Source organism: Abramis brama (genome assembly GCF_963993115.1).
Source record: "Abramis brama genome assembly, chromosome: 5".
NCBI classification, from domain to species: Eukaryota; Metazoa; Chordata; class Actinopteri; order Cypriniformes; family Leuciscidae; genus Abramis; species Abramis brama.
The window spans coordinates 32539040-32565251 of NC_139967.1; the positions used below are offsets into that span (position 1 = coordinate 32539040).

General features: G+C 36.8%; 2 protein-coding genes across 4 annotated transcripts; one reads left to right on the top strand and one right to left on the bottom strand.

Annotated features, from left to right (window-relative positions):
* Positions 1-11: 11 nt before the first annotated feature.
* mtx3 (metaxin 3) lies at positions 12-8693 on the bottom strand. 3 transcript variants are annotated; one of them, XM_084114481.1, is made up of 9 exons: positions 8580-8693; positions 7923-7992; positions 7654-7730; positions 7011-7103; positions 6732-6914; positions 6447-6523; positions 4045-4217; positions 3546-3634; positions 12-1485 (listed from the first exon to the last, which is right to left on the bottom strand). In XM_084114481.1, the coding sequence occupies exons 1-9, from the start codon at positions 8688-8690 to the stop codon at positions 1393-1395; spliced, it is 966 nt and encodes a 321-aa protein (XP_083970607.1). In that variant the 5' UTR covers positions 8691-8693; the 3' UTR covers positions 12-1392. The 3 variants fall into 3 exon arrangements, 2 of the variants coding, with proteins under 2 accessions (XP_083970607.1, XP_083970608.1); XR_014606214.1 differs by having other exon boundaries at positions 401-1485; positions 3546-3888; XM_084114482.1 differs by lacking the exon at positions 3546-3634 and having other exon boundaries at positions 16-1485.
* Positions 8694-13126: 4433 nt separating this feature from the next.
* thbs4a (thrombospondin 4a) lies at positions 13127-25779 on the top strand. The gene is made up of 21 exons (XM_084115854.1): positions 13127-13363; positions 13806-14003; positions 14096-14343; positions 14449-14548; positions 15278-15360; positions 15737-15788; positions 15938-16104; positions 16596-16733; positions 17503-17577; positions 17680-17862; positions 17973-18077; positions 18556-18663; positions 18752-18911; positions 19693-19811; positions 22365-22417; positions 22489-22670; positions 22917-23144; positions 23844-24040; positions 24287-24459; positions 24558-24697; positions 24782-25779. The coding sequence occupies exons 1-21, from the start codon at positions 13285-13287 to the stop codon at positions 24823-24825; spliced, it is 2832 nt and encodes a 943-aa protein (XP_083971980.1). The 5' UTR covers positions 13127-13284; the 3' UTR covers positions 24826-25779.
* The last annotated feature ends 433 nt before the right edge of the window (positions 25780-26212 follow it).

Below are 26212 nucleotides of genomic sequence, written 5' to 3' on the forward strand. Positions count from 1 at the left end.
TATTTATTTTTGTCTGCGTTATATTATTAACCCCTCATCTTCAGCTGCATGTCATAGATGATAGAAATAGAAATTTCTTTAATTTGGTAAAGACTGAGGGGAAAAGGGACAGCAAATCTCCTGACCTTTCCATTTTGTTGAGGGAATGTGAATATTTGGGGAGTGGTGAGTTGTAATAGCTTCCATGTGACATCCAAACAGCAGCCCTACGGCTGTCTCTCTATTTAAATGATGAATGAACGGAAAGTTGCGCAATATGTCAGTATTGTTCATTCGAAGAGCATAAATGAGTTCCTAAGTTACGTCAGGATGTACTTTCCACTATACAAATAAAAAATGTTGAGGGTTTTACATTTGGTGTAAACAACTAAATGTATCAGCATAATAAGATAAACATGTTAACTTGTCTATTTCAAAGAATTTTACTTTCTTGCACTTATATATACATATATTTGAACATTGCTGTACATTAATATATTTCGAAATATACAATTTCTTGACAGACAATGAATAATGATTACATCAAAAATAAAGTCACGTGAGATGGCATGACGCAGCACTGGACTTTTAAGGCATTTCTTGCATGTACAAAACCTCCCGAGGAATTTGAAGAACAATAAATGTATACACAGTACACACAATCAGATTTCAAGATCCCTTTGCATCAAAAGTCAAGAATGTGAAGGTTACATAATCAAATGAGAGAAATGGAAAGATCAGTTCAAATAAGAGAAAGTTATGCTGTGATGAGGCACAATGCCAATACATGCATTATATTTCACCTGTCATATGCACTAAAGTAACTGTTGTGAACCTTTAAGATGTAAACATTTTAAATCCTAATTTGATTTTAAACAACACTATGATGAAATAAACCATAAAGCTTATAATATACCTGTAATTGTGTTTGGGCAGGATTGAAAAAATAAAACACCATAAAACTTATACATAAAGCCTTTGCATTTAGAAAGCAAGCTTGTGCATTCAAAGTTCCCTATACAATTATTATTTGAAGAGACAGCCAGGAGCAAGAGCAATGCAAGTGAAATAAAAGCTACATCTCCTTTAAACATTAAAATTTGTATCGCAACTCGCAAGATATCAATTGTCAGCATTTCCCTTTTTAGAATGTATGTAGTTGCCACATGTGCTAATGATTCTTATATACATTAGATGACGACTGCCCATTTAACAAGCCCTTTATGGTGTTGTATTACAAAATCCGACACTCAAACCAAGTTAACCAACATTTCAGCAACTTCATTATGAAAAACTAGCATTCATTTATTGTGACCCCATCAGTGTGTTAGATTTTAAATATGATTTGGAAATTATTTCAATTTCCATGGGAAAAAAATAAATTATGGTAAAGTCAGTGCTTAGAAAGGGTTTTCAGGTTGAGCTCCTCTCGCTGGCCATGGCCGAGGGTTTGACCTCATGTCTGTGCGGTCTGTGCTGCGGGCTGCTGCGAAGATTGTCATCCATCTGTGACAAAGACATATAAAGATAAGACTCACAGGACAAGTGTCAATTCCAAAAGATGTGTAAGAAGATGTTTATAGGTTATGAGATTCATTTACATGACCAAAAGTATGCGGACACCCTCTTGTTTGTATCTCAGCAGCATTACTAGCAGGTTAATCAAATTACGAATACAGCCATACACTAAAAACAAAACAAAACAAAAAAAAACGGTGAAATTTACGGTAAACAAACATTAGCTGTGTTTGGCAGAACTTTACTGTAAAAATACGGTATTAACATTTTAAGTTCCCATTCAAATGGGAACTCGCACTGCGTCCTCTATAGGACACTATGGGGAACGCCTCCAGTGTGATCGTGTGTCTGAAGCACGCGTTTAAACGCGACAGTGTCATTAGCCGACGACAGTCCGTGATGTCACTAACGGTGTGACCTTGAATATAAACCTTATATAGACCTTGGGTGGTGGCCGTAGGGAATAGTGTCACTGACAGTTCTGTGGCAGACCTGAGTACGGGAATCTGACTCTGACATCCAAGTCCGTTGAGACCTTGTTTGTGCTTGTCACAGCCAATTAGGCAGTCATTCCCTCAGCATTTGGGCATTTGTTCCCCATAGTGTCCTAGAGGATGCAGTGTGAGTTCCCATTCGAAAGGGAATGTCTCAGGTTACGCATGTAACCATGGTTCCCTGAGAAGGGGAACGAGACACTGCGTCTCATTGCCATGCATCAGGCCTGCCTGTCTATGTCTCCTTCAGACAAACATTTGGTGTTGTCTAATACAGGTGACCTTTTATGTACACGGTTGCATAGATGGTTGACGTCATGGATTGTCGTCGGCATATGACATTGTCGCGTTTAAACACATGCTTCAGATACCGGTCACGTCATTCCCTATAGTGTCCTAGAGGACGCAGTGTCTCGTTCCCCTTCTCAGGGAACCATAAATGCGTAACCGGAGATGTTTTACAGACTAAACAAAGACAAAAATTATATTTCCTTAGCTAAAACAATGTTAGTTCACCCCAAAATGAAAATTCTGTCATCATTTACTCACCCTGAAGTGTTTCCAAACCTGCTCCAAAGAAGATATTTTGAAGAATACTATGGAAGTCAATGGGGCCCATCAACTATTTGGTTAACCATATTCTTCAACATATCTTCTTTTGTGTTCAGCAGAAGAAAGAAATTCATACTGGTTTGGAACATCTTGAGGATTAGTAAATGATGACAGAATTGAACTATCCCTTTAATATACCAAATTACTAAAATCTGTTTGTTTTTTTAAACCTTTATTTATAAAGTGGTAAAGAGAAAGACATATGATGAATCAATGTTCATCACAGGTAACTTTTCTACAAGCTCAAATACAAATACAAAACACAATCATGGGGTCATAAGATGTAACAAAACCCTAATGATATATAAATAACTGATAAGAAAAAACTAAAAAGAAACTAGTTATAATTAATCTAGAAACTAGAAATAGTTATTTCAATGAAAAATCATCATGTGAGCTGTCACAGAGAATTCTGGGAATGCCAATTTATGTTTTTTCAATGTAAATTATAAGACAATATAAGAAATATTAAACTATTTTACTGTGCATTTACATGCAATTTCCAATTAGATCTATTACAGTCTTTTCCTGTCATAATTGTGAATATGTTTTTACACATCATACACATTTTATATCTTATGACAAACATTTTCAGCAGAATGCTGAATGACTTTTCTGTTTCAGCATGAAATGCCCCTGTGTAAAGAGCAAGTGAATAAACGGTTCTAGTTGGACGCCTTTGACTGGCCTGGACTAGCCCTGAACCCCATTGAACACTTTAGGATGAACTGGGACATAAACTGTGAGCCAGACCACATCACTCAATATTTGTCTGACATCACTTATGCTCTTGTATATAAAATTCCAAATAGGAGAAAATACCAACATGTATGTTTCAATACATAGTGGAAAAACTGTTTGGGCATCCGCATACTCTTGACCATGTACTGTAATTTCTAATGACATTAAATTCAGAAGTGAATGAGCAGATCTAGCCAAGACCTTTTCAATAAGGTTGGACTCTTTGTTAACAAGCTGTGTCAGTTTCTGGAGGTTTGCATCGACAGGATCATGGGTAGCCGTTGGTGAACCTAGCGAGAGGGCAGAGATAAAGAAAAGAAAAGACGAAAGGACACTGATTCTGGAGAAAAGCAGATGTTTTTACGCATATGGAAGAAAGATTAGTAGAATCAAGAGTGCAGCCAAAGAGACATAGCAAATCACTTAAAATAAGTGACCATGCTGTTATTAAACTGTCTTTCAGCATCTGCTTTGAGCCAAATGTCTCGGGTTGAAAGCAATGGACAGGTGATGAATCATGAATGTCTGGTTAAATGATTTAATTCTATTTGATTCAACAGCAAACAAATGGAAGTTGAGATAAACAAATAAAAAGAAGAGAGCAGAGCAGGACCAATACTTGTGTTATTTACTAGTTTATTTACTTGTGTTAGTTACTTTGTGTTATTAATATAGTACTATAGGGGCTGTGACTACTTACAGTCCATTCTCTTCTCAGTGGTGGCATCGGTAAAGTAGTTTTTAAGGATGGTGTTGCAGAACTGGCAGAGGTTATCAAGTTGGTTCAGGTGCTTCTGAAGCTGCCCACTGGGCAGAGGGGCTTTAATAAGAGGGGCAATGTGGCCAAATACAAAGGCGTCCAGGCTTGTAGGCCTAGCAAAATAGAAAACATGGTGAACTTCAGGCTGACACGCAAAGATGATTACATTTAACTAAGTTATACACCACTGTACAAAGGTTTGGGGTCAGTAGGATTTTTATGTTTTCAAAATCAAAAATACAGTAAAAACAGTTATATTGTGAAATATTATTACAATTTAAAATAATTGTTTTGTAGGTCATTGACTTCCAACACCATAACACTAAAGGCCCCAATATACTTTGAGTGGAATAGAAGAAAGTTAAAATATGAATACACTTGAGAGCTGCTTTATAGTAGAAATTAAAAAACTAACCCTGTTTTTCATGTTTAAAGGGGTCTTATTATGCTATTTCACTTTTTCAACTTTAGTTAGTGTGTAATGTTGCTGTTTGAGCATAAAAAAAAGCTCAAAGTCCACTCCAAAGGGAGATATTTTATTTAACAGAATCCACTTTCCAAAAACTACAACGAACAACTCGTTTTGACTAAACGCGTTTTTTCCGGATCTTATGAAGTCACAATGTTCCTCATATAAATAATCTCAGCCCACGGAATACGCAAAAAAAGGGGACAAGGCCTGGTTGAGCTGCATTAGAGAAGACAGTGTTGTCGCCATGTCAAAGAGATCCTGTTTTTTCCATCCTGTTTCCAAAACTCATTAGTTTGACCTTCCTAAGGCTGACGAACTTAAGAGTGGTTAAAATTTATTTTAAACACTGTTCCTGAACATTATAACCCCAACATTTGTCTGTGTGCTGCACATTTTACGGAGGACAGCTTCCAGAAATTAAGAGAGTATAATGCAGGCTACGCACAAAAGCTTCTCCTGAAACAGATCAGTTTACACTTTGTCAGGACAATCTGTTGCTTGTGGATCACAACTTATAAGTATGTCTTATTATTTATAGTTGCGTTTTCTATTAACAGTTCCAATTTAAGTTTAATGTTGTTGCCTCAATGTAAACAAAGGGCAAAGCGGTTTGGCTCCACTCGCCTGATAGCCAACATTAGTGTTTATATTGTGTTTACTTTAGCTTTTGTAAGCTCTTGCTTTTGTAAGACTGTTCACTGCCCCTTAGGAAATTGAATCATGGTTTTGTTTGTCTGAATCAAGCTTGAATTGGTTTGAAAATGACGCCATCATTAATATTTACATCTGATTAGAGTTTGCGGTTACGAAGGGGCGTGACATTTCCCGAACACGTCAATCACAAGGTGAACGTGATTTCACCAAGTACCAAATGTTCCTGGATCAACATCTTTGTTGATCCTGGAACAACTTTCCAATCAACCAATCAGATTTGAGGGACAAGTTTACAGTTTATGTCAAGTTTAGGCTTAGAACCAGGGTGAGGTGCTTCAACATCAGTGTTATTCACCTATCACTTCCCTCTGATTTTAGGGAAAAGATATGGGTAGGGTTAGGTTTAGGGGAAGGACTAAATTTTGGAAAATATGTTGATCCAGGAACATGTCTTACTTGGCAAAATCACAGTGACCCAATCACAACACATTGGGCCAGCTAACCAATCAAAGCACATTTCATATTTCAGAAGGAGGGGCTTAATCGAAACGGGAAATAAACTACGTGTTCGTGCCAGACTGGGGAGAGAGGTGCTGTAATAATGTAAAATGTGTGAAAAATAATGTGTGTTTTTTTAACAATCAAGCATGAAAGCATATTCTAGTACACCCCCAAAACAAAATCAAGACTCCGTAAAAGGCATAACAGGACGCCTTTAATACTGCAAAGCTGCTTGCTTTATAGCAATCTATTGTATAAAGTGCTATATAAATAAACGGGACATTACTGACCAAATTGCAGAGCACGTGCAAACATATCTACATCGCTATAATCGGATGCTTTCTTAACAGCAGTCTTCTGACCACTGTGATTTTTGTTATGTGTTTATTTTGTTATAAAGAGAAAGGCATGGAGCACATATTAACATATTCATCTAAACGCCGCTCTAAGCAGCGTCGGGATGTTCACTAACAGTACAACGCTGCTCAGGTATTTTGAACTTCTTTTTTTTACCTCCAAGCGAAGATTGAAAAAGAACTTAGCTGTGAGTAAATCAGGGCCTTAAGACATTTCTCAAAATATCTTCTTTTATGTTCCATGAAAGTCATACAGTAAGAAAGAAAGGCGAGTAAATGATGACAATTTTCATTTTTGGGTGAACTATCCCTTTAAAGAGCTGATAAATATTATAGGATAAAAGAAATGAAAAACTCACGTGTCTCCAAAGAAGAAGCGGAAGTTCCCAAGTCTGTGGGAGAGCAAATTCAGGCACTCTTTGGCTTCACTGTAGATCTAAAAGAAAATCTATTACTAACCATACAATTTTTATATTCATTATTATGAGGGATGGAATAACTACAATAGCACATTCATTGCGTGACATATTTCATGATTTCCTCTGGTTTCTACAATCCACAGATTTACTCATGAGGGCTGAGAGAGAAACTGTTTTCCATCTCACAACGCAACCACAGACATTTCCATTACTGTTTTCCCATACCTTTCCCTCCACCTCTGTGATGTTCAGCAATGGCGACTCTGCTTTGGTCAGTAAGATGCGAGACAAAGCCAAACTGGCCTGTCGACCCGGTACAAAGAAGTTGAGGGGGAACGGGGAATGTGACGTAAACCAGGGCCGGGTCAGGTTAGCATAGTTCTCTGCGTCCACCCAGAATGTGTGCAGCTACAAATTAAAAACACAAATCAACACTTAATTCATACAATTATCATTATGAGGATAAGGAATTTTAAATCAGTATGTGAATTGCAGATATAATACCAGTGCTGGCAGCAGCTTTTCCTCCAAGAGTGCGATGTAAGCCATTGTATCTGCCCCTTGCTTAGCTGTCAACTCATAGTCGGCATTGAAACTCTGTGTGGATTACGAGAAATTTTTATTTTTCTCTTTATTTATTATTTATTTTTTACTGTTGACCTTCATTATAATTATAATTTACTGTTGTATACCTTTATTAAAAGATTTTGAATGGTGTCACAAATATACCATGCATTATTTGTTTTCCTGTTTTTGTTAATTGTTATCTGGGTGGGGGGAGGGGGGATATGCTGATACTTTTTATAATTTACACTTGCATGTATATTCCAATATATCTTTACAAAAAAAAGTTGTCTCTCTGTGTTGTGAAATTCTGTGGTCAAATATTTTTGAATGCCCAAATATAGACAATAAACTGTAGCTAATCACATATAAATACTTTGAAATAAATATTTTATGTTCATGTATGTATGAATGTATTAGGTAAAGCTGTGTAATAAAGTACAGTCAGCTTGTCAAAATAAATTTCGTGTCAGGGTCCTGGATTCATCAGAGTTCTTCTGAGACAATGACTGACAAACTGTAAAATATCCCCGCTTATGTTACACAAAAAGAAGCAAATCTGTAAACAGATATTAATTTCTACCTGTTTTCGTAGGAAGTTTAGAATTTGTGTTGGTTCTCTGACTGTGGATCCCTCATAATGTAGTTGTGGCACAGATGCTGTGGAAAGAGAAATGTGACAGCTGCAGCTTACCATTAGAAAAAGCTGCTCACCCCTTTACGCACTTCAGCCATGTTTGGCATTCACAAGATTACATTTGGAAAACTATGGATGCGCGTGGCTACATTCCAGACTTTCCCTACATTAAACATGCTCTCACACCATGACTACAAAAAAATCCTTTATCTGACCTGTAATAGTCCTCCACGTCCAGTCAACAGACTTTACAGCAATATTTGCGCCAGCAAACTTTGCATAAGCCTATAAAAGAACATTAAAAACATGTCAGATGAACAGATGACTGACTTACGGTTAAATATTGATAATCATCGTTAGCGCTATATAGTGGAACTAGGACTTTTATTATGCATTTTTGCAAAGTGTTATCAGAACGCAGGATTTAAGCATCTGCAAAAACAAACAAGAAAAGCTGTAGGCCTACTCCAGCACAAAACACAAGCACTGTATAATCTCTATTCTAAGTGAAAAGCGAGTAAAAAGATCCCATACCCTTCAGATCCTATCAGCATTATTCCTCTGACCTTCAAGAAATAAAAACCGGAGCTGTGCGACACATATTAGCTTACTATCATCAACCACTCAAACCAGTGCAATGCAATTCAGTCGAGATTCTTTCTGCATGACAGCAAACGGATGCATCAGTTTACAACTGAACTGGCGTATTAATTTAGCGCCAATTTCATTTATCAAAGTGACTTGACAGTGCTGGATAAAGCTATCCGGACCCTAGGACAGGTTTCTCTAAAAAAAGGCATCGGCATTCTTGATTAAATATTGCATTGTGAATATGTATTTAAAACAAGCGTAAACACAACCCGTGTAGTTACCAGCACGACGAGGGAGTCTGTGTGTACTGACGGCAGATCCCAGTCGCCTCCCCAGCAGAGCAGTTGCAGCTCCATGGGTTCCGCCATGTTTGTGTGCAGTATGAACAGCATCCCAGGGTGCTAGGTGACAACTTTCACCCTGCAAATGTTTGATGAAATACATCCATGGATCGTGGAAACCTAAAAAGTTGGGCTGACTTCCTTACACACAAACAATAAACAAATATTATTTTATTTTATAATTTTTTTTACAACAAAAATATATTAATAAAACTAAATAAATAAATAGAGATAAAGTCTCATACATGAGAAATATGTGAAACGAAAAAAAAGTCTAGGTAAATATTTCTTGTGAACAGAATATTTTTTATTTTGCACCCTTTAAAATCAAAATGTAATTTTGTAAAATTATAATGCAAAAAAAGGTTGAATATATTTTTTGCATATTTAGGCTATGACTTTTTTTTAAAGTTAGCATGAAATGGAAGTTGGCTTCTTGAACATAAAAATGTAGGGTAGGACTTGATTGGATTGTTGTGGTTTGCTATTGCTGTGATCTCATGTGAGTGACAGGTTATCCCAGTAAACGCGTCATCAGAGAACATAAGAGATGTCACTGCAGGTGAGATGGGAAGTTATTTTGGTTAATATCAGGGCACATTATTATTATTATTATTATTATTATTATTATTTTATAAAAATTGGAATAGATGAATAATTTATAATAAATACTGCAATATTCCATTAAAAAAAGAGAACGAGAAATTAGATTTTTGAATATTTTCAAAACTTCCAGTTCGGCTAGGGGGCGGGGCGTTCAAACCGCGCTTTGACATTCAATCACTGGCGCTCATGTTTTGAATCAGTATCGCTAACATTTCAATATTTCAGTGAATGTAAGTGAGCAATGCTCATAATCTGATTTTAAATTTTAATTATGGCAACTCCTGAAATGTATGGAGATTCCTTTGTGTCTTTTTTTATTCAATCAAACATACTGGGATTTGAGAGTTTTTGTTCGTTTTTGAGAGTAAAACGAATTATTTTGTAATTAAAAAAAAAAGATTGCAAAAAAAGTCTTCTTAAGGCTCAAAAATAAAGTTGATAACATAATTATTTGCAGTGCATGTAAATCTTTGAAAACCTTTATTTTTCTTTGTGCATTTCGAACATTTTTCATCACAAACGCGCAAATTTTGCTCTCTTTTCTGCTGTCTTTTTTTTCCGGGTCTAAATCTTTTGCTTGCAAGTTGAAAAATTTTGCTTGCCAGTTGAAAAGTTTTGCTTGCGAATAAAGCTGTGTCTCAGTGGGCGGGCTCTACCATGATCTCTACCAACCAGGATGGAAGGCCCTTTTCTATTGGTCATCCTGGATTGAAGTGACAGGTTGACCACGCCCACTACGTTTTCCCGCTGCTACCACGCAGTGTGTCTGAAGAGTGAGCGAACTTGTAACCTTGTAACATGGCGAGCAACAGGTCCTTTAGGTAAGATAACTGAATTAATATCACTGTGGCGAACAGGACAGCAGTCGTCCGTGAGGGACTGCTGCCTTTACTTTCGTTTTTCCCGCCTCCTTCTTCCACAGCAATGAACTGTGTTACAATCACAAACTCAGTGACAAGTGAACTGAATCTCTTCTTATGTTTTCCAATTTAAATACTTAAAGTTGGCTAAACCAGTCTGTAGTTAGTTTTACCACTGAATAGATTTTATTAGCCAACACAACAGCATAGCTAGCAGCCAGAGCCACCAATAAGCCTAGTAGCCTATACAAAAATTGGTTTTAAGACAGTTATTTTTACCTTTTGCTGTAGTGTGTCATTAGGAAATATCAGTTTACATTTCCAAACATTTCAAAATTAGCTGAAATTAAGCATTTATATGTAACTGTGTACTTAGTTTTTGACAAAGTAAAATTCAGATAATTGATCACAAATTATAATCACTGTTATTTCTTTACTTAAAGGTACACTATTTAACTTTTGGTGCTCTAGAGACATGCAGTTTTGTTAACAGACAGATCATGCACATGACTTATAAACCAGCAGCTAACAGTAGCAAGTCACACTAAGCAACAGCCGGTTTCTTTTCTGACAGTCATCATTATTTAAATCTCTATTTAAGATTAAAAATGAATATGAAAAAGTTTAAATGCACTTACATAACAGCAAAAAGTTAAAAACTGCTGGGAAAAAAATATCTAAAACCTATCTTGCTAGATAAGTGCATGGATCATTATATAGATCAGTTTTTTAATTTTTTATTGGCACTTTTTTATTCATACTGTTGTAAATCTCTCTTTTTTTAATTTTATCGGACCTCTCACTTAACCTTCTTTGCTTTCAATTATGAAATGATTCAAATGAAAACATTCAAATGATCTTACCTGGACTTACTTTTCAAAATTAGTAATAAAACAATCGCTCTTGATAACAGGGAAAGCTAGTATGTTTGATATCATACCGTCAAACACTACAATTTATGAGTTTCATATCATGTTTTGCTCCAAAATCACAATACATGTCAGTCGTGTTTGAAATTACTTCTGTGGTTTCATGTTGCTTCTTAACACAGTGAGAATATATTATTTTATTAAACTCTATGATACAAGCTATGTTGATTAGCATTGCATTAAAGGGATAGTTCACCCAAAAATGACATGACATTCTTCTTTCAGACAAACACAATCTGAATTATATTAAAAAATGTCCTGGCTCTTCCAAGCTTTATAATGGGAATGAATGGCTGGAAAAAAATTGGAAATTTTGTTTTACTCCACACGGCTCCAGTGGGTTAATAAAGGCCTTCGGAAGCGAAGCCATGGGTTTTTGTAAGAAAAATACTTATTTATAACTTTATAATCTAAAATAACTAGTTTCCACCAGATGACCGTACGCATACTACGCAATTCGACTTACGCCACAAGAGTAACCCGTATAGGATGTAGGAGTATCGTAAGATGCCTCTCGCGGTTTAAACAAATAGGGCTGTGCAACAAACTGAAGCTCCTCTTCTATTATATAGAAATCCTTGCTCTATAAAAAGATATTTCTCTTCAAAACTGCTAATTCGCGACCGGTGTTTTGTTTAGCTCTTTCCTCTGAGCTTCCACATTCGTCATTATGCTGTGCGTCAGGTCGAGGGTTAGTCTTCCACCGTAAATCGATGCTTACGGCCGTCTGGTGGAAGCTAATGATTATAGTTTATAAAGTTTAAATATGGGTATTTTCCTTACACAAATGCATGGCTTCACTTCAGAAGGCATTTATTAACCCCCTGGAGTAAAAGTGGAGCACTTTTATCATGGATAGATGCACTTTTTTGGGCTTCAAATTCTCTTCAGCCATTCACTGCCATTATAAAGCTTGGAAGAGCCAGGACATTTTTTAATATAACTCTGATTGTATTCGTCTGAAAGAAGAATGTCATATTCACATAGGATGGCTTGAGGGTGAGTAAATCATGGGCTATTTTTCCTTTTTGGGTGAACTATCCCTTTAAAGCTAGTTATTATAGCTAATAAAGTTTTAAATATGGATATTCTTCTTACAAAAAACCATCGCTTTCGGAAGGCATTTATTAACCCCCTGGAGCCGTATGGATTATTTTTCATGATGGATGGATGCATTTTTTGGGGCTTCAAAATCTTTATACCATTATAAAGCTTGGAAGAGCCAGGATATTTTCAAATATTACTCTGATTGTGTTCGTCTGAAAGAAGAAAGTCATACACACCTTGGATGTCTTGAGGGTGAGTAAATGATGGTATAATTATAATTTTTGGGTGAACTTGCTTAGACCTATACCACCAGCTGCCATGTTCCAAACACCAGCTTGACCACTGGTGTGAGCTTGTTTTTCCTTTTCTACTTTTACAAAAATGAATTAAAACTTGTGCTTACAGATTTTATTTTGAGAAGCTGCAGAATACAATAGCCTATACAGGCAATTGTAGAGTTAATGTGGTAAACTCTTTTATTCATATGAAGCTAAAGCTTTAATTGATTTTCCATAACTCATCTGCCGTAACACTCAAACTGGCAAGACTCAGCAAGGATGTCAAGCCAGATTATTCCTGTAAATGTTTTTTTTTTTTTTTTTTTGGCAGGACAGATTGTTTGGTTAAAAGCAATCAGATTGTTAAAGGGATAGTTCACCTAAAAATGGAAATTCCTTCATCATTTACTTGCCCTCAAGTTGTTCTAAACATGTATGAATTTCTTTCTTCTGCTGAGAACAAAATAAGATATTTTTAAGAATAGGGTCACCAAACAGTTGAATTCCCCTTTGACTATCAAAGTATAAAAAAAAAAAAAAAAAAAATACAATGGAAGTCAATGGGCCCATCAACTGTTAATATTAATATCCATATTCTTCCAAATATTTTCTTTTGTGTTCAGCAGAAGAAAGAAATTCATACATGTTTGGAACAACTTGAGGGTGAGAAAATGATGACAGATGCCACATTCCGGTAAAAGCACAGAAGTGTTCTGGAGGAGGTGCTTGGTCACACCTTATATAGAGAGAGACATCTGAAAAAAATCACTTGAGCACCAGTCTGGTTCTTGTTGATCTGCAGGGAACAGACATTTCTGTTTTGACGGCTACTAGTCAAGCCTGAATTAGGGGTCAGAGCAGAAACGACTTTTCCAGGAATAAGGGTGGAACACTTTAACTGGATTTGTGACAAAATAAATCCACAATGGGTATTTGGACAAGAATCATATTCAGTTTACAGTTAATTTTACAACTCCTTGATACAGTGAAAACTCAAGGAATTGGTAAGTCCTTAAACCTTATATTTAACCGTTTGTACACTGTAAAATATTATATGATCAATAAGTTATGACAACATATGTTTTTACATTGCTTTAACTCATCAAAATAAGTTAAGCAATTTTCAACTTTTTTCTTAAGTTATGCAAGATTCAGCTAATTTTTAAGTCAGTTTAATGTAATTTTAGTTTAAATGACTTAAACATCCAAGTTGATTATACTTAATTTAAGGCAGCATCTTTTTTTTACAGTGCAAGTTAAACAGAATTTCTTTAAAATTCTAGCCATTTTTATTTGTGCATCATTTATATATTTATAGTATTATTTATAATTATTAAATTTCACAAATAATTACAAAGAATCGTCAAGTGATTCGTCATTGAATTTAATGTGATGTTGAAGTAGAAAGTGTATCACTTTTACAGTGTATCATTGCAAATTTTGCAGTTTATGATCTTCTGGTGTCACCGGATTGCTTACCTGACCTTCTGCAAGGAGGAATAAGGGCAAAGAATATGGACAACGTTTTTATCCTTGCGAGCCTGCAGCTGCAGAACAAAGCTCCAACACGTGTCTTCCGCATCTTCAATGCTGCAGATAACACAGATTATTTTGATTTCACTGTTCATGGGAAACTCAACAAAGGTTTGTCTGATCAGAGCTCACCAATGTGCTTTGTGTTCAATGGCTCAATAAATACTTGACATACGTACACCAAACACTCTTTCTGTTGACAGTCATTTTGAAATATCTGAAAAGCAACGGAAAGGTTGGGACAACAAATTTCGGTAAAGTGCCACTGACAGATGGACAAAACCACCACATACTGCTCCACTTCAGTGGGCTGCAGCAGGGCACCCCCACCACGGCTCTCTATGTGGACTGCAGACTGGTGGAGAGAGTGCAGGACGTGCCGCTGGCCTTTAAATCACTGCCACAGGGCCCAAAACGAGTCACACTGAAGACCCTGCTAACCTCAAGTCAGGTAAACCAAAAAGATTGAACAAATAATAGAATTGTTATGATGAGTTTATATATGCATACAGCAAGTATAATCTATGAATAAACATGTAGGCTACCTGTGTCACAGGATAAGCTGTCGGACCTCAGACTCGTGCTCGATGAGTCTATTGAGAATGTCGTGGAACTTCAGGACTGCAGTGAAGAGAGAGAAACACTGCAACTACTAGGTGCAACTACTAGTTGTACTAGGCTAGTAGTCTTATATAGCAATAGTTTTGTTAAAGGGTTAGTTTTCCCAAAAGTGAAAATGATGTCATTAATTACTCAAACCCTTAAGACTTTCGTTCATCTTTTTAATGAAATCTGAGAGCTTTCATTCCCTCCATTGACAGCCTAAGCAACTAACACGTAGTAAAGGCATCATAAAAGTAATCCATGAGACCCAAATGGTTTAATCTCAATTTTATGAAGCGGCACAAGTGCTTTGTGCAAAAAACATAATTTACCAGTTTATTTATACAAAATATTAATCTCACAATAGCAGAGCAGAGCAGACTTGCGCGTCGACACAACACACATGCGCGCATGTTCACGAGAGCAACACGTTATTGCGTGAACGTGCATTAGAGATGAATATTTTGTAAATAAAGTGGTAAATACATTTTTTTGCACAAAAAAAGCTCTTGCATCGCTTCATAAAATAGAAGTTAATCCACTGGAGTCACGTGGATTACTTTAATAATGTCTTCTTTACCTTTCTGGGGCTTTAAAGTAGTACAGGCTGTCAAAGGAGGGACAGAAAGCTCTCAAATTTTGTTCCGAATATGAACGGATTTTTGGAATGATATGAGTGTGAGTAATTAATGGCAGAACTTTCATTTTTGGGTGAACCAACCCTTTAATAATTTATTATTTGCTTCTAGTACAGAAAATATCATTATGTTACATTTCTGCAGGAACAACCTCAAAGATGGAAGCTGGCCCAATGTTTGAGCTCATGCGAATGGTCCAAGAGTTGAAACAGAAGGTGGATCAGCAGGTAACTTTAAATTGTGTGGGAAAATAGTTCCTTAAAGGGAGAGTTCACCCAAAAAGAAACATTCTCTAATCATGTAATTACTTTCATGTCGTTTAAACCCGTTTGACTTTTTTTTTTTTTCTCTGTGGGAGAAATATTGATGTGTCGGATTCATGAACGAATTGCTTTTTCGAGTCTGATCTTTTCACTGACTTAGTTGATCCTGTCAACAGAACTCCTCATTCACAGCATTAGTGACCAGAAAAATTATTAAAAATGTTCTACAGAAGTCACTCAACGTTATGAGGGTAAATAAATGACGACAGACTTTTCATTTTTGGGTGAACTATCCCTATAGTTTCTTCAGGAGAATAATGAGCATGTGTTTTCATAACAGACCAAAGAAACTGCTGACCTGAGAAAGACTATCTTGGAGTGTGTTCCATGTGGTAAGATTTTTTTCTATGAAGATATGAAACATTAAAAATCATGTCTGTGCTCAGTCAAGTACAAGTCAATTAGTAGAAGCTTTTAATGAAGATGTTGAAGTAGTCAGACAGGTGAACTCAAGTGTTGTGTTAATATTCAAATGCATTAGGAACGGAACTCACAGTAGGCCACCTACAAAATAAACCAGGGTCCAAGTGTAGACCAGGGGTCTGTTTTACACCAGCCATGTGTATCGAAACAGCTGAAGGTGTGAGCTGTGCACCCTGTCCTGAGGGCTACACTGGAGATGGAGTCCAATGTGATGATATAGATGAGGTTAGATTTAAGATTCAGACTTTTTTTATTTTATTTTTTTATGTTATTGGTATACCCAAACATTAGTCAGAATTTAATAATATGAACAAACTAAACAAAACCTCAACTTGTTCGTTATTATACATATACTATTATAATCTATCCACACATCATTTCCTGTATAGTTTTTCCATTGCTCACTGAAGTATATCTACTAACTCAGACTGTTCAACACATCTGACAAGGTTTTCTACTTAATTGATGAACAATAAAACTCAGTCAGGAACACATAATGATTTATTAACATTTAATCAGGGTTTCAATAGGGGTTTTATTAGATGAATTATTGTTTAAACTGTTATGTAGGTTCTAAGGTAATTTTCCTGTTGTTTTATAGAACTTTTCACAGATCGCTGTGCAACCGTGTGACTTAAACGTCATTATACTACGTACTAAGCATTTTTTGTTGAACACCACAAATCAAGCTAACCTTATTCACTGTTCAATTTTAGTGCCAGTTCAACCAATGTTTCCCTGGTGTACGGTGTATTAACACTGCGCCAGGGTTCAGATGTGAGATGTGTCCACGAGGTTTCTCTGGCCCAGAGATCCAGGGTGTGGGCATTGACTACGCTCAGGCAAACAAACAAGTGCGTATTTGGAACAATTCAAAGCTTCATTTAATTTTTATTTACCACTATGTGCAAATGTATATGTGTATAGAATATGTACACTACCATCCAAACGTTTGGGGTCAGAAAGATTTTTAATTTAAATAAATGAATACTGTTATACAGCAAGGATGCATTAAATTGATGTAAATTGACAGTAAAGACAAAAAAATAATCTTCTATTCTATTTTTTATTCATCATGGAATCCTAAAAAAAAAAATTTCAACATTGAGCACCAGCATATTATAATGATTTCTGAAGGTTCACGTGACACTGAAGACTGAAGTAATGATGCTGAAAAATGAGCTTTGCCATCACAGGAATAAATTGTATTTTAAAATGTATTAAAATAGAAAACAGTTATTTTAAATTATGATAATATTTCACATTATTACTGTTTTACTGTATTTTTGATCAAATAAATGCACATTGTGAGCATAAGAGACTTCTTTCAAAACTTATTATCGATCCCAAATGTATGTGTAGATCTCCTTTATTTAATATTGTAATAAGATATTTAAAAGCACCCCCATATATAAGGATTTTAATACTGTGATATACAGTATGTCATGATACTGAATGATTACTGTATTATAAACCATATTTACATGTTACTCCAATTGCATGTCCAAAAAAACATAGTATTGCAATGATACTAATAGAGAAAAATTGTATAATTTCTAATAAAAAAAGTAGTGATGTTAATGACATACAGTGATTAACAGCAGATTTATCCTTTTTTATCAGATCTGTAATGATATTGATGAGTGCCAGGTGGACAACGGTGGCTGCACACCCAATTCATACTGCCATAACACAGTGGTAAGATAATAGCCTAACTATCCTAGATTACCCATTATACTAATGTGGCCTGTGGAAAGCACAGTAAATATAGCTAAATGTGAACATTTTGCTTTCTTGTAGGGTGCGTTTCACTGTGGGAACTGCAAGACCGGATTCACGGGTGACCAGAAAACTGGCTGCAAAAGCACTGGCCCGGGCACTGGCCCTCCTGTATCTGACAGGCTGTGTGGGAACGGCCAGCCAAATCCATGTGACATCAACGCAGAGTGTGTTGTGGAGAGAGATGGGAGCATCAGCTGTGTGGTGAGACATCAAGCATTCAGACAGATGTTTTATTTACTATCATGCTTAAGCAGTTGTAATTTCCATGCTTTGATCCATTTAACATGCTTCAATATCTTGTTGCTTTTTAGTGCAAAGTTGCCTGGGCAGGAAACGGCTATGTCTGTGGAAAAGACACAGACATTGACGCCTATCCAGATAGCAAACTTCAATGCAGAGATGGAACCTGCAAGAAGGTGATATTCATATTCATACTCATATTCATGTTATTTCTGTTAGAAATTTACAATAATGTTCAGTTTGCTAGCATTAGTTAATGCTTTAGATATCATTAACTGACAACTTTTAACAATTATCAATCCAGATCTACAAATATATACTACCATACAAAAGTTTGGCATCAGTAAGATTTGTTGTTGTTTTTGAAAAAAATATCTTATGCTCACCAAAACTGCATTTATGCATTTAAATGTTTTGATCAAGTTAAATGTTTTGACTGAATTCAGAGTTGAAAAAATCTTAATTTCTGTCAAAAAATCATACTGATCCCAAACTTTTCAATGAAAATGAATAACATTTAATAATGTTTGTGCAACTTGAAATTATTACAATTTTGCATCATTAACCAAGCTTAAGAAATGCTGAAATTTATTGTATTAATTAATTAACCTTATTGTAAAGTGTTTACCAGTTTATCTTATTTTTCATTTTCAGGATAACTGCGTGTTTGTTCCAAATTCGGGCCAAGAAGATGCAGACAGAGATGGGAAGGGAGACGCCTGTGATGAGGATGCAGATAGTGATGGCATCCTTAATGATCAGGTACAGATAACACATCATTTCATTATGACCACTTCTTTTATTGAACTGAAAAGCTCCCATCAGTCCCTGCATGAATGTATTCCTTCAGGACAACTGCTGGTTGGTACCTAACATAGACCAGAAGAACAGCGATAAAGATCTTCATGGCGACGCTTGTGATAATTGCAAAAACGTGGAAAACCAGGACCAGCGGGACACAGACAAGGATGGACTGGGAGATGCCTGTGATGATGACATAGATGGGGATGGTAATTTAATTCAGCTTATATTTTGTCAAAGATCAACTTTTCCATACTTTTTGCTCACATTTTTCCATGTGCCATCCGGCTGTTATGTGGCCGAAGACTTTTTGTTGTTGCAGAAATGGGGTGTTATGTTTTGAATATCCTTTTCACCCTTTGGGCCTGTTTTATGTTTTATCTGGATTTTCCTGTGCTTAGATCAATTTTATAAGGGAAAACAGAAGCTTCTGTGCTTTTAAAGCTCAAATTAGAGAGCTCTTTAGCTTGCTCGGGTCATGTAAAACTGAAGTGACATGTAGCTGTATAAACAGCGTCTATGAGGCACCACACTGAAAATATTGTTTCAAATTAACAATTATTTGTTCCAGTCTGAAAAGTGTAAAATCAAGCCCAGGCAGCTCTTGACATTTACGGTCTGCTCATCAAGGCAGAAATCCAGACACTTGACTTGATTCTTTATAGCTTGGTCATGTCTCCTTTAAGCAACCACATTTCCACCAAGTACCCAAGCCAAGAGCTGCTGACGCGTGGAAACAATTCCACAGAAGTCTTTCTGAAACACTGCCACCCTGTGACATAACCCAACAAATCGTACACAAAGACATCACTGTACCCAACTCTGTAACACCGCAGTACATTTCTCCTGATGGAGTTTGCTCCATTCAATTACATTTTCGACAGAACGTCTCTGTTTACCTTTGTATGGTACTTTATTTTTTACCCTGGCTCTTACTCATCTGTTGATGAACTACTGAATGCATCCTTGTACTGTCTGTACTTCTGATAGGCTTAAAGAACATCTTGGATAACTGTCAGAGGGTTCCAAACCCAGACCAGAAGGACAAAGATCATGATGGCGTTGGTGATGCATGTGACAGCTGCCCTGAAATGCCAAACCCCAACCAGGTGCCAAACAACATTATTACTACCTATCTCTTATTCTATTCTATTCTATTCTATTCTATTCTATTCTATTCTATTCTATTCTATTCTATTCTGTGTATTTTAATTATTGGATATTTGAGGACGCAAGTTTTCCCCTATTTTTATATTTCATATTACTTTTTGTATAATTCTAACTTTAAACCTAATTTAAAAGGATAGCACTAGACTATGGCAAGTATTTATTTTTAAAAAGAACTGTTTCTTGAAGAACGCTTGCCTATCTTTATTTTAGGCACTTATCAACTGTTCATCTCAAAATTAATACTTATCCAGTTTTAAAAAATACTTGAAATTCAATAAACTTTAACTGAAAAAAATCAAATTTCAGCTAGTTTCCCAGGCAAAATGTCTCATTTTAATTTATTTTAACTTAATGCACTAAAATAACTAAAGCTGAAATAAAAGGGAGAAAAAGGGGGGAATTAATAAAAAATTAATAAAAAATAAAAAAATGATTACATATGTAACCCTGATTCCCTGAGAAGCGGAACGAGACACAACACCATAGAGTTGATGATATGGGGAACGCCCTCAGCTTCAACGGTGTCTGAACACTTGTACCAAACAAACCAATTTTATTGGCTGACGGCAGTCTATGATGTCAAGACGCCTACAAAATATGTCATCAACTCTTTTGTCTGAAGGATGCTGCGTTGACAGGCTCGTCCCCCTTCTCAGGGAACCAAGGTTACATACGTAACGTAGACGTTCCCTTTCAAAGTGGAACTTCGACGTGGCGTCATGGAGTTGACGCTATGGGGAACCAGCACCCACTCCGCCATGCTTTGGATATGCAATAACAAACAGAACTGAGGGAATTTTGTGAAAAACATCATAATTTCCATTCAACCTGCTCTACCCTAAAGTGTATCTTGAGAGCAGCTCATGAAAGGGAGCATGACCCTCCTGATGATCCTCCTGTGGTTGATTACCATTAAACCTAGTTTTGGAAATATATCCTCGTCTCCGTCTGCCTTCCTGCAACCACCCGTGACACCTCCAAGGGGGAGCCTTATCCTTACTCCTACTTGGGGAAGGAGGAAAATGAAAGCAAGGCATAATGCAGCGTGCCCATCATTTTCATTACCCAGACTCTAGACCCCAAGGAAGCCGCAGGGGAGCTAGGCCCTACTTAAAAACCCCAGTGTAACTGGGGGAAAGCAGCTCATACCCTGCCTTGATAAAAGGTACTTTACCTAAGATCCGCTACAGCTAGCGTTTTGTGGCTCAACCCTAATATGACGTTTCTCTAGAAACGAGCCGAATAGCTGGCCCTGGTGACACCAGGGAAATTCGTTCCATCTCTGTCACCACCACTTCTACCAAAGAGGCAGGACGTCCTCAGACATAACCAGTCAGAGAGTTTCATGGTAGAAACATTGTAATGTCTAATGGTTGGCTCTTTCTGCTCAATTCCTATTTAGTGACAGATGCTCATAAGCGTGAGTCAATCAGGAATGCAACATAGTTCACATTTGACTCACCAGCACTGCTAAGTGTACTGGAAGGAGATTTACTAAAAAGACCAATAACCACAAATTAAAAAGAGGGTCGTCGTAAGGATTACCGTGACCACTTGCAAATTTATTACTACTAAACCAGTACATGATGAATTAACACAAGATCTCATCATCTCATCGTGGTCAAGCAGCCACGCCATCCTTCTGACTCTGTCTCCAAGACAGGTCAGAGCGCTTAGAGGAAGCCGAGGGTTTGGACTTGGCCTTCCGGAGACTAAAACTCCTAAAGGCAGCGGACTGCGCTCTCGCCTCCGTAAATCTTTTTACCACCGTCTCAACGGAGTGCGAGATCGGGGCATCAAAGAGGAAAGACTTTTTGACAGATTGAGCCACAACAAGTGTCTCTCCATAACTCTCTCGTGAACTTAATATTGTGAGTAATTTAAACTCAAATTTCTGTGTTCATATTTGTTCTGTAAATTTACATGCTAAAGTACATTTAGCATGTGCCATGAGCGCTGTGGATTTTAACTGAAATTGGCAAGATTAATTGTTTCCAGAGCTGCAGCTTAATTTTTTTGAGAAATCAACTTAAAAATTTGCCTTTGTATTACAAATTATGAAGTTCCTGCAGTTTGTTGGTTGAACATAATTTTCCATAGTTCCAAGTTGTCATAACTCAAAAAGATTGATGCAAACTGTTAATTTTTTTTGTTAAACCAACACATTACTGGCATAAAAACAGACAATGGAAATGAGACAAACACAATACAACGCAGATTCGAAGGAACTAGCTGTTGCGTAAATGTGTGGGCCGGTCAAATTAGCAAAAAAGGTCCATTGTCAAAAGCATAGAGATAGGAAGCACTGTTCACAGAAATTATTTCTATGCACGGATTCCGACTGGATGTCGCCCGATGAAATTTCGCCAATTAATGGTAAATGCGACCGCACCTTAATGTGCATTATTCAATTTCTTTTTTTCTTCTGTATGTTGTATATTTCATTCTTAATATTACTATTTTAATCCTGTCTTCGGTTTTCTTTCAATCAGTCTGATGTTGACAATGATCTTGTAGGAGACACTTGTGACACAAACATTGACAGGTAGAGTCTGCTTTACTTTTTACCTTGACGGTCAATATAAAACAAGTTTATAACTGAGGTCTTTGTTCCAGTGATGGAGATGGTCATCAGAACACCAAAGACAACTGCCCCAACGTCATTAACAGCTCACAGCTGGACACCGATAAGGATGGGATCGGGGACGAGTGTGATGATGACGATGATAATGATGGCATCGTTGATAATAAAGATAACTGTAGACTGGTGCCAAACCCAGACCAGAAGGATGAAAACAGTACGCACAGCAACATTTTCTTAGTAGGATGCCATAACACAAGTTATTCAAGCAAAATGTTTCTGGTCTACTTTTATTTTATTTTAATTAATGACATTTATTTGTTTTTAAGTGTCCAAATAACTTTTGGGGCCACTGCATCATAATGTGCTTCACAAATTTATATTGGACTTAATAAAAAAATCCGACCACTGATAAAAAGATAAATCAGGAAAATATCTTTCATTTGCTCTTCCACTTTGACAGATGATGGGGTGGGTGACATCTGCACTGGAGACCTGGACAAAGATCACGTGATAGACAGGATCGACATCTGCCCTGAGAATGCAGAGATCACTCTGACCGACTTCAGGGAATATCAGACCGTGATTCTGGATCCAGAAGGAGAGGCTCAGATCGACCCCAACTGGGTTGTTCTTAATCAGGGGATGGAGATTGTCCAAACCATGAACAGTGACCCAGGACTAGCTGTTGGTGAGCTTATTTGACCCAAACCATTCAAAAACAAGAAAATAATCTCAAGCATTTCCATAGTGAAAAGACCAGCTAGATAGCCCAACACCAATCCAGCATGAGCCTACCAGGACCAGCATGGAAATTCATACTGGTCTTACTGGTCATCATTTACTCACCCTCATGCCATCTTAGATGTATACGACTTTCTTTCTTTTGTGGGACACAAACAAAGATTTTTAGAAAAATAATCCATCTCTGAGTCCATATAATGCAAGAGGATAGGACCCTTAAAGCTGACAATTCAAAAACCATGCAAAACGAACACGATGGTAACCCATACGACCCCAGTGACCTTCTGATAGGTGACTGCATTGTAAAGCACTATGCCAGCACATAGTTGATGTAAGCAAGCATTGTGAAGATCACACAAGGACCGTCACAATATGCTGAAGTTTACTTTAAGTGCAAATTCATGGACGCACATATGAAGACATTGAATCATCCAAATGGTCGTACATGGATTACCGTCATGTTTGTTTTCTGTGGTTTTTGAAGCATCAACTTTGAGGGTCCCAACCACTTGCATCATATGGACTCACAGAACTGGATTACTTTTTCTAAAAAATCTTTGTGTGTGCTCCACAGAAGAAAGTGGTTGAACTTTAGTATTTTGAAAATCTGGTTCAGAACATGACACAATCTTACCACTCACTACAGGATACACAGCATTCAGTGGCGTGGACTTTGAGGGAACCTTCCACGTGAATACATTGACCGATGACGACTACGCGGGCTTCATCTTTGGCTACCAGGATTCCTCCAGCTTCTATGTGGTGATGTGGAAGCAGACGGAGCAGACATACTGGCAGGCGGTGCCATTTCGAGCTGTGGCTGAGCCTGGCATTCAGCTTAAGGTCCCGGGCGCTCTACATCTCTATTACTGTCTGTCTGAATGCTCAGCGTGTGCTTTTACCATTACTGCTGCTCCGCTGAGGCCTCGGCAAATCTCGAAAAGTGCTTTTGGCCAAACTCTGAAGTGTGCAAAAATACTTAACTCATGTTAAATCTGAAACCAAATCATTATTTTGCACTTCAAGTAAGTCGCAATTAGATTTGATTATTCGACTGAAGACATTCATCAATATATTGTGCATTTCTAGGCTGTAAAGTCTAAAACTGGGCCTGGAGAGTTCTTGAGGAATTCACTGTGGCATACTGGAGATACAAATGACCAGGTGCGTTTGCTGTGGAAAGACCCTCGTAATGTGGGCTGGAAGGACAAGGTGTCGTACCGCTGGAATCTGATGCACAGACCCCAAGTGGGATACATCAGGTTAGATGCTGTAAATACTGGAAACTTCAGAATTTACTGGAGAAACAATTCACTGAAGCAAAGCAACATGTTTTTGGTTTTTCTCTGTTTTGGCACAGAGTTAAGTTCTATGAAGGTACCGAATTGATTGCGGACTCTGGAGTTGTTATTGACACCAGCATGAGAGGGGGACGTCTCGGCGTGTTCTGCTTTTCACAGGAAAATATCATCTGGTCCAACCTGAGATATCGCTGTAATGGTGAGTGCAGTGCTCAAACAATATTAGAGGAACAGGTTGTATTTTCAGCGTAATATCTTAATTTATGTCTTTTGGCATTAACAGACACAATCCCTGAAGACTATACAGAGGAACGAGGCCAGCAGTAATGAAACTAAGCTGGGAAGAAAGAGGAGAGCACTATTAGTGGTAAAACCACGTTTACTACACCACATTTACTACACAAGAATGCTTTTCAGCCAAAAAGAGCAAAGCCTGTGCGCTACGACACTAAACACTCACTTCAATATCAATAAAGTGAATAAATAAATGCACATTTTCAGGATTTGTGCTTGGACTTTCTGGAGATTGTCACTGAGCTGTAATATTTAAGTGATAGTTCACCCAAAACTGACAATTTTGTCATCATATACTCACTGTTGTGTTGCTCCAACCTTTATGAAAAAGAAAACCAGTCAGTAAGAAATCATTTTTTAAAGAATGTAATACTTTTATTCAGCAAGGATGCATTCAATTGATCAAATTTGACATTAAATACATTTATAAAAGATTTCTATTTCAAACAAATGTTAAATTTTCTATTCATCAAAGAATCCTGAAAAAATATCAGTTTCTACAATAATATTAAGCAGTACAATGCTTTTCAACACTGATAATAAGAAATGTTTCTGGAGCAGCAAATCAGCATATTAGAATGATTTCTGAAGGATCATGTGACACTGAAGACTGGAGTAATGATGCTGAAAATCAGGGAATAAATGAGTTGGTTTAAATTAGAAGTTATTTTAAATTTTATCTTACCTTGGTTTCACAGACAAGGCTTAAAGGAATAGTCCACTTAAAAAAGAAAATGCTGTCATAATTTACTCACCCTCAAATTGTTTCAAACCTGAATTGAAACGGTAACCAGACAGTGGATGGACCCCAGTGACTTTCATGGTAGGAAAAAAAAAAATACTATGGAAGTCACTGGGATACATCAACTGTTTGGTTACCAACATTCTTCAAAATATCTGAGATCAGCAGAAGAAAGACATTCATTCAGGTTTCAAGTTGATCCCAAACATTTTATTTTCCATACTGCAATAGTTCATAATGACCATGGATGTAAACTTAAAAAAAAAAAAAGAAAAAAAAAAAAAAATCCTGCAAATGTTCCATACAACTGGTCTCCTCTATTTTAAGTCTTCTGTAGTCATTGTGTGAGGAACTGACTGAAATTTAACATTGATTTAAGCTCAATGAAGGTAGTTTGAACATAACATTACACCTTCAATTGTATACACAAGTCATATTTTCATATAGTAGTGTTAGTCAGTTAGTTACTTTTTTATCCACCACTAAATGACAAAATTCTGGTTTTCATGTATAAAAACATTAAATAAAGTGATAGACAACAGTTTTTTATTAACTTGTATTTTTTATTGAAAGAACTGGAAATACCAATAAAAACACTAAAAAGAATGGGTTTTATCCTGCAACAGTTAAACTCATTTGACCCTTCATAAAATGTGTTGAAATAATGAGAAAAAGTAA

Coding starts and splice junctions, on each gene's coding strand:
- mtx3 (XM_084114481.1), bottom strand. CDS start 8,690: ATGCTGTTCATACTGCACACAAACATGGCGGAACCCATGGAGCTGCAA. Junction 7,731..7,922: donor GACGTGGAGGACTATTACAG/GTCAGATAAAGG, acceptor CTCTTTCCACAG/CATCTGTGCCACAACTACAT. Junction 6,524..6,731: donor TCACAGAGGTGGAGGGAAAG/GTATGGGAAAAC, acceptor ATTTTCTTTTAG/ATCTACAGTGAAGCCAAAGA.
- thbs4a (XM_084115854.1), top strand. CDS start 13,285: ATGGGTATTTGGACAAGAATCATATTCAGTTTACAGTTAATTTTACAA. Junction 17,578..17,679: donor CATACTGCCATAACACAGTG/GTAAGATAATAG, acceptor GCTTTCTTGTAG/GGTGCGTTTCACTGTGGGAA. Junction 23,145..23,843: donor TGACCCAGGACTAGCTGTTG/GTGAGCTTATTT, acceptor CACTCACTACAG/GATACACAGCATTCAGTGGC.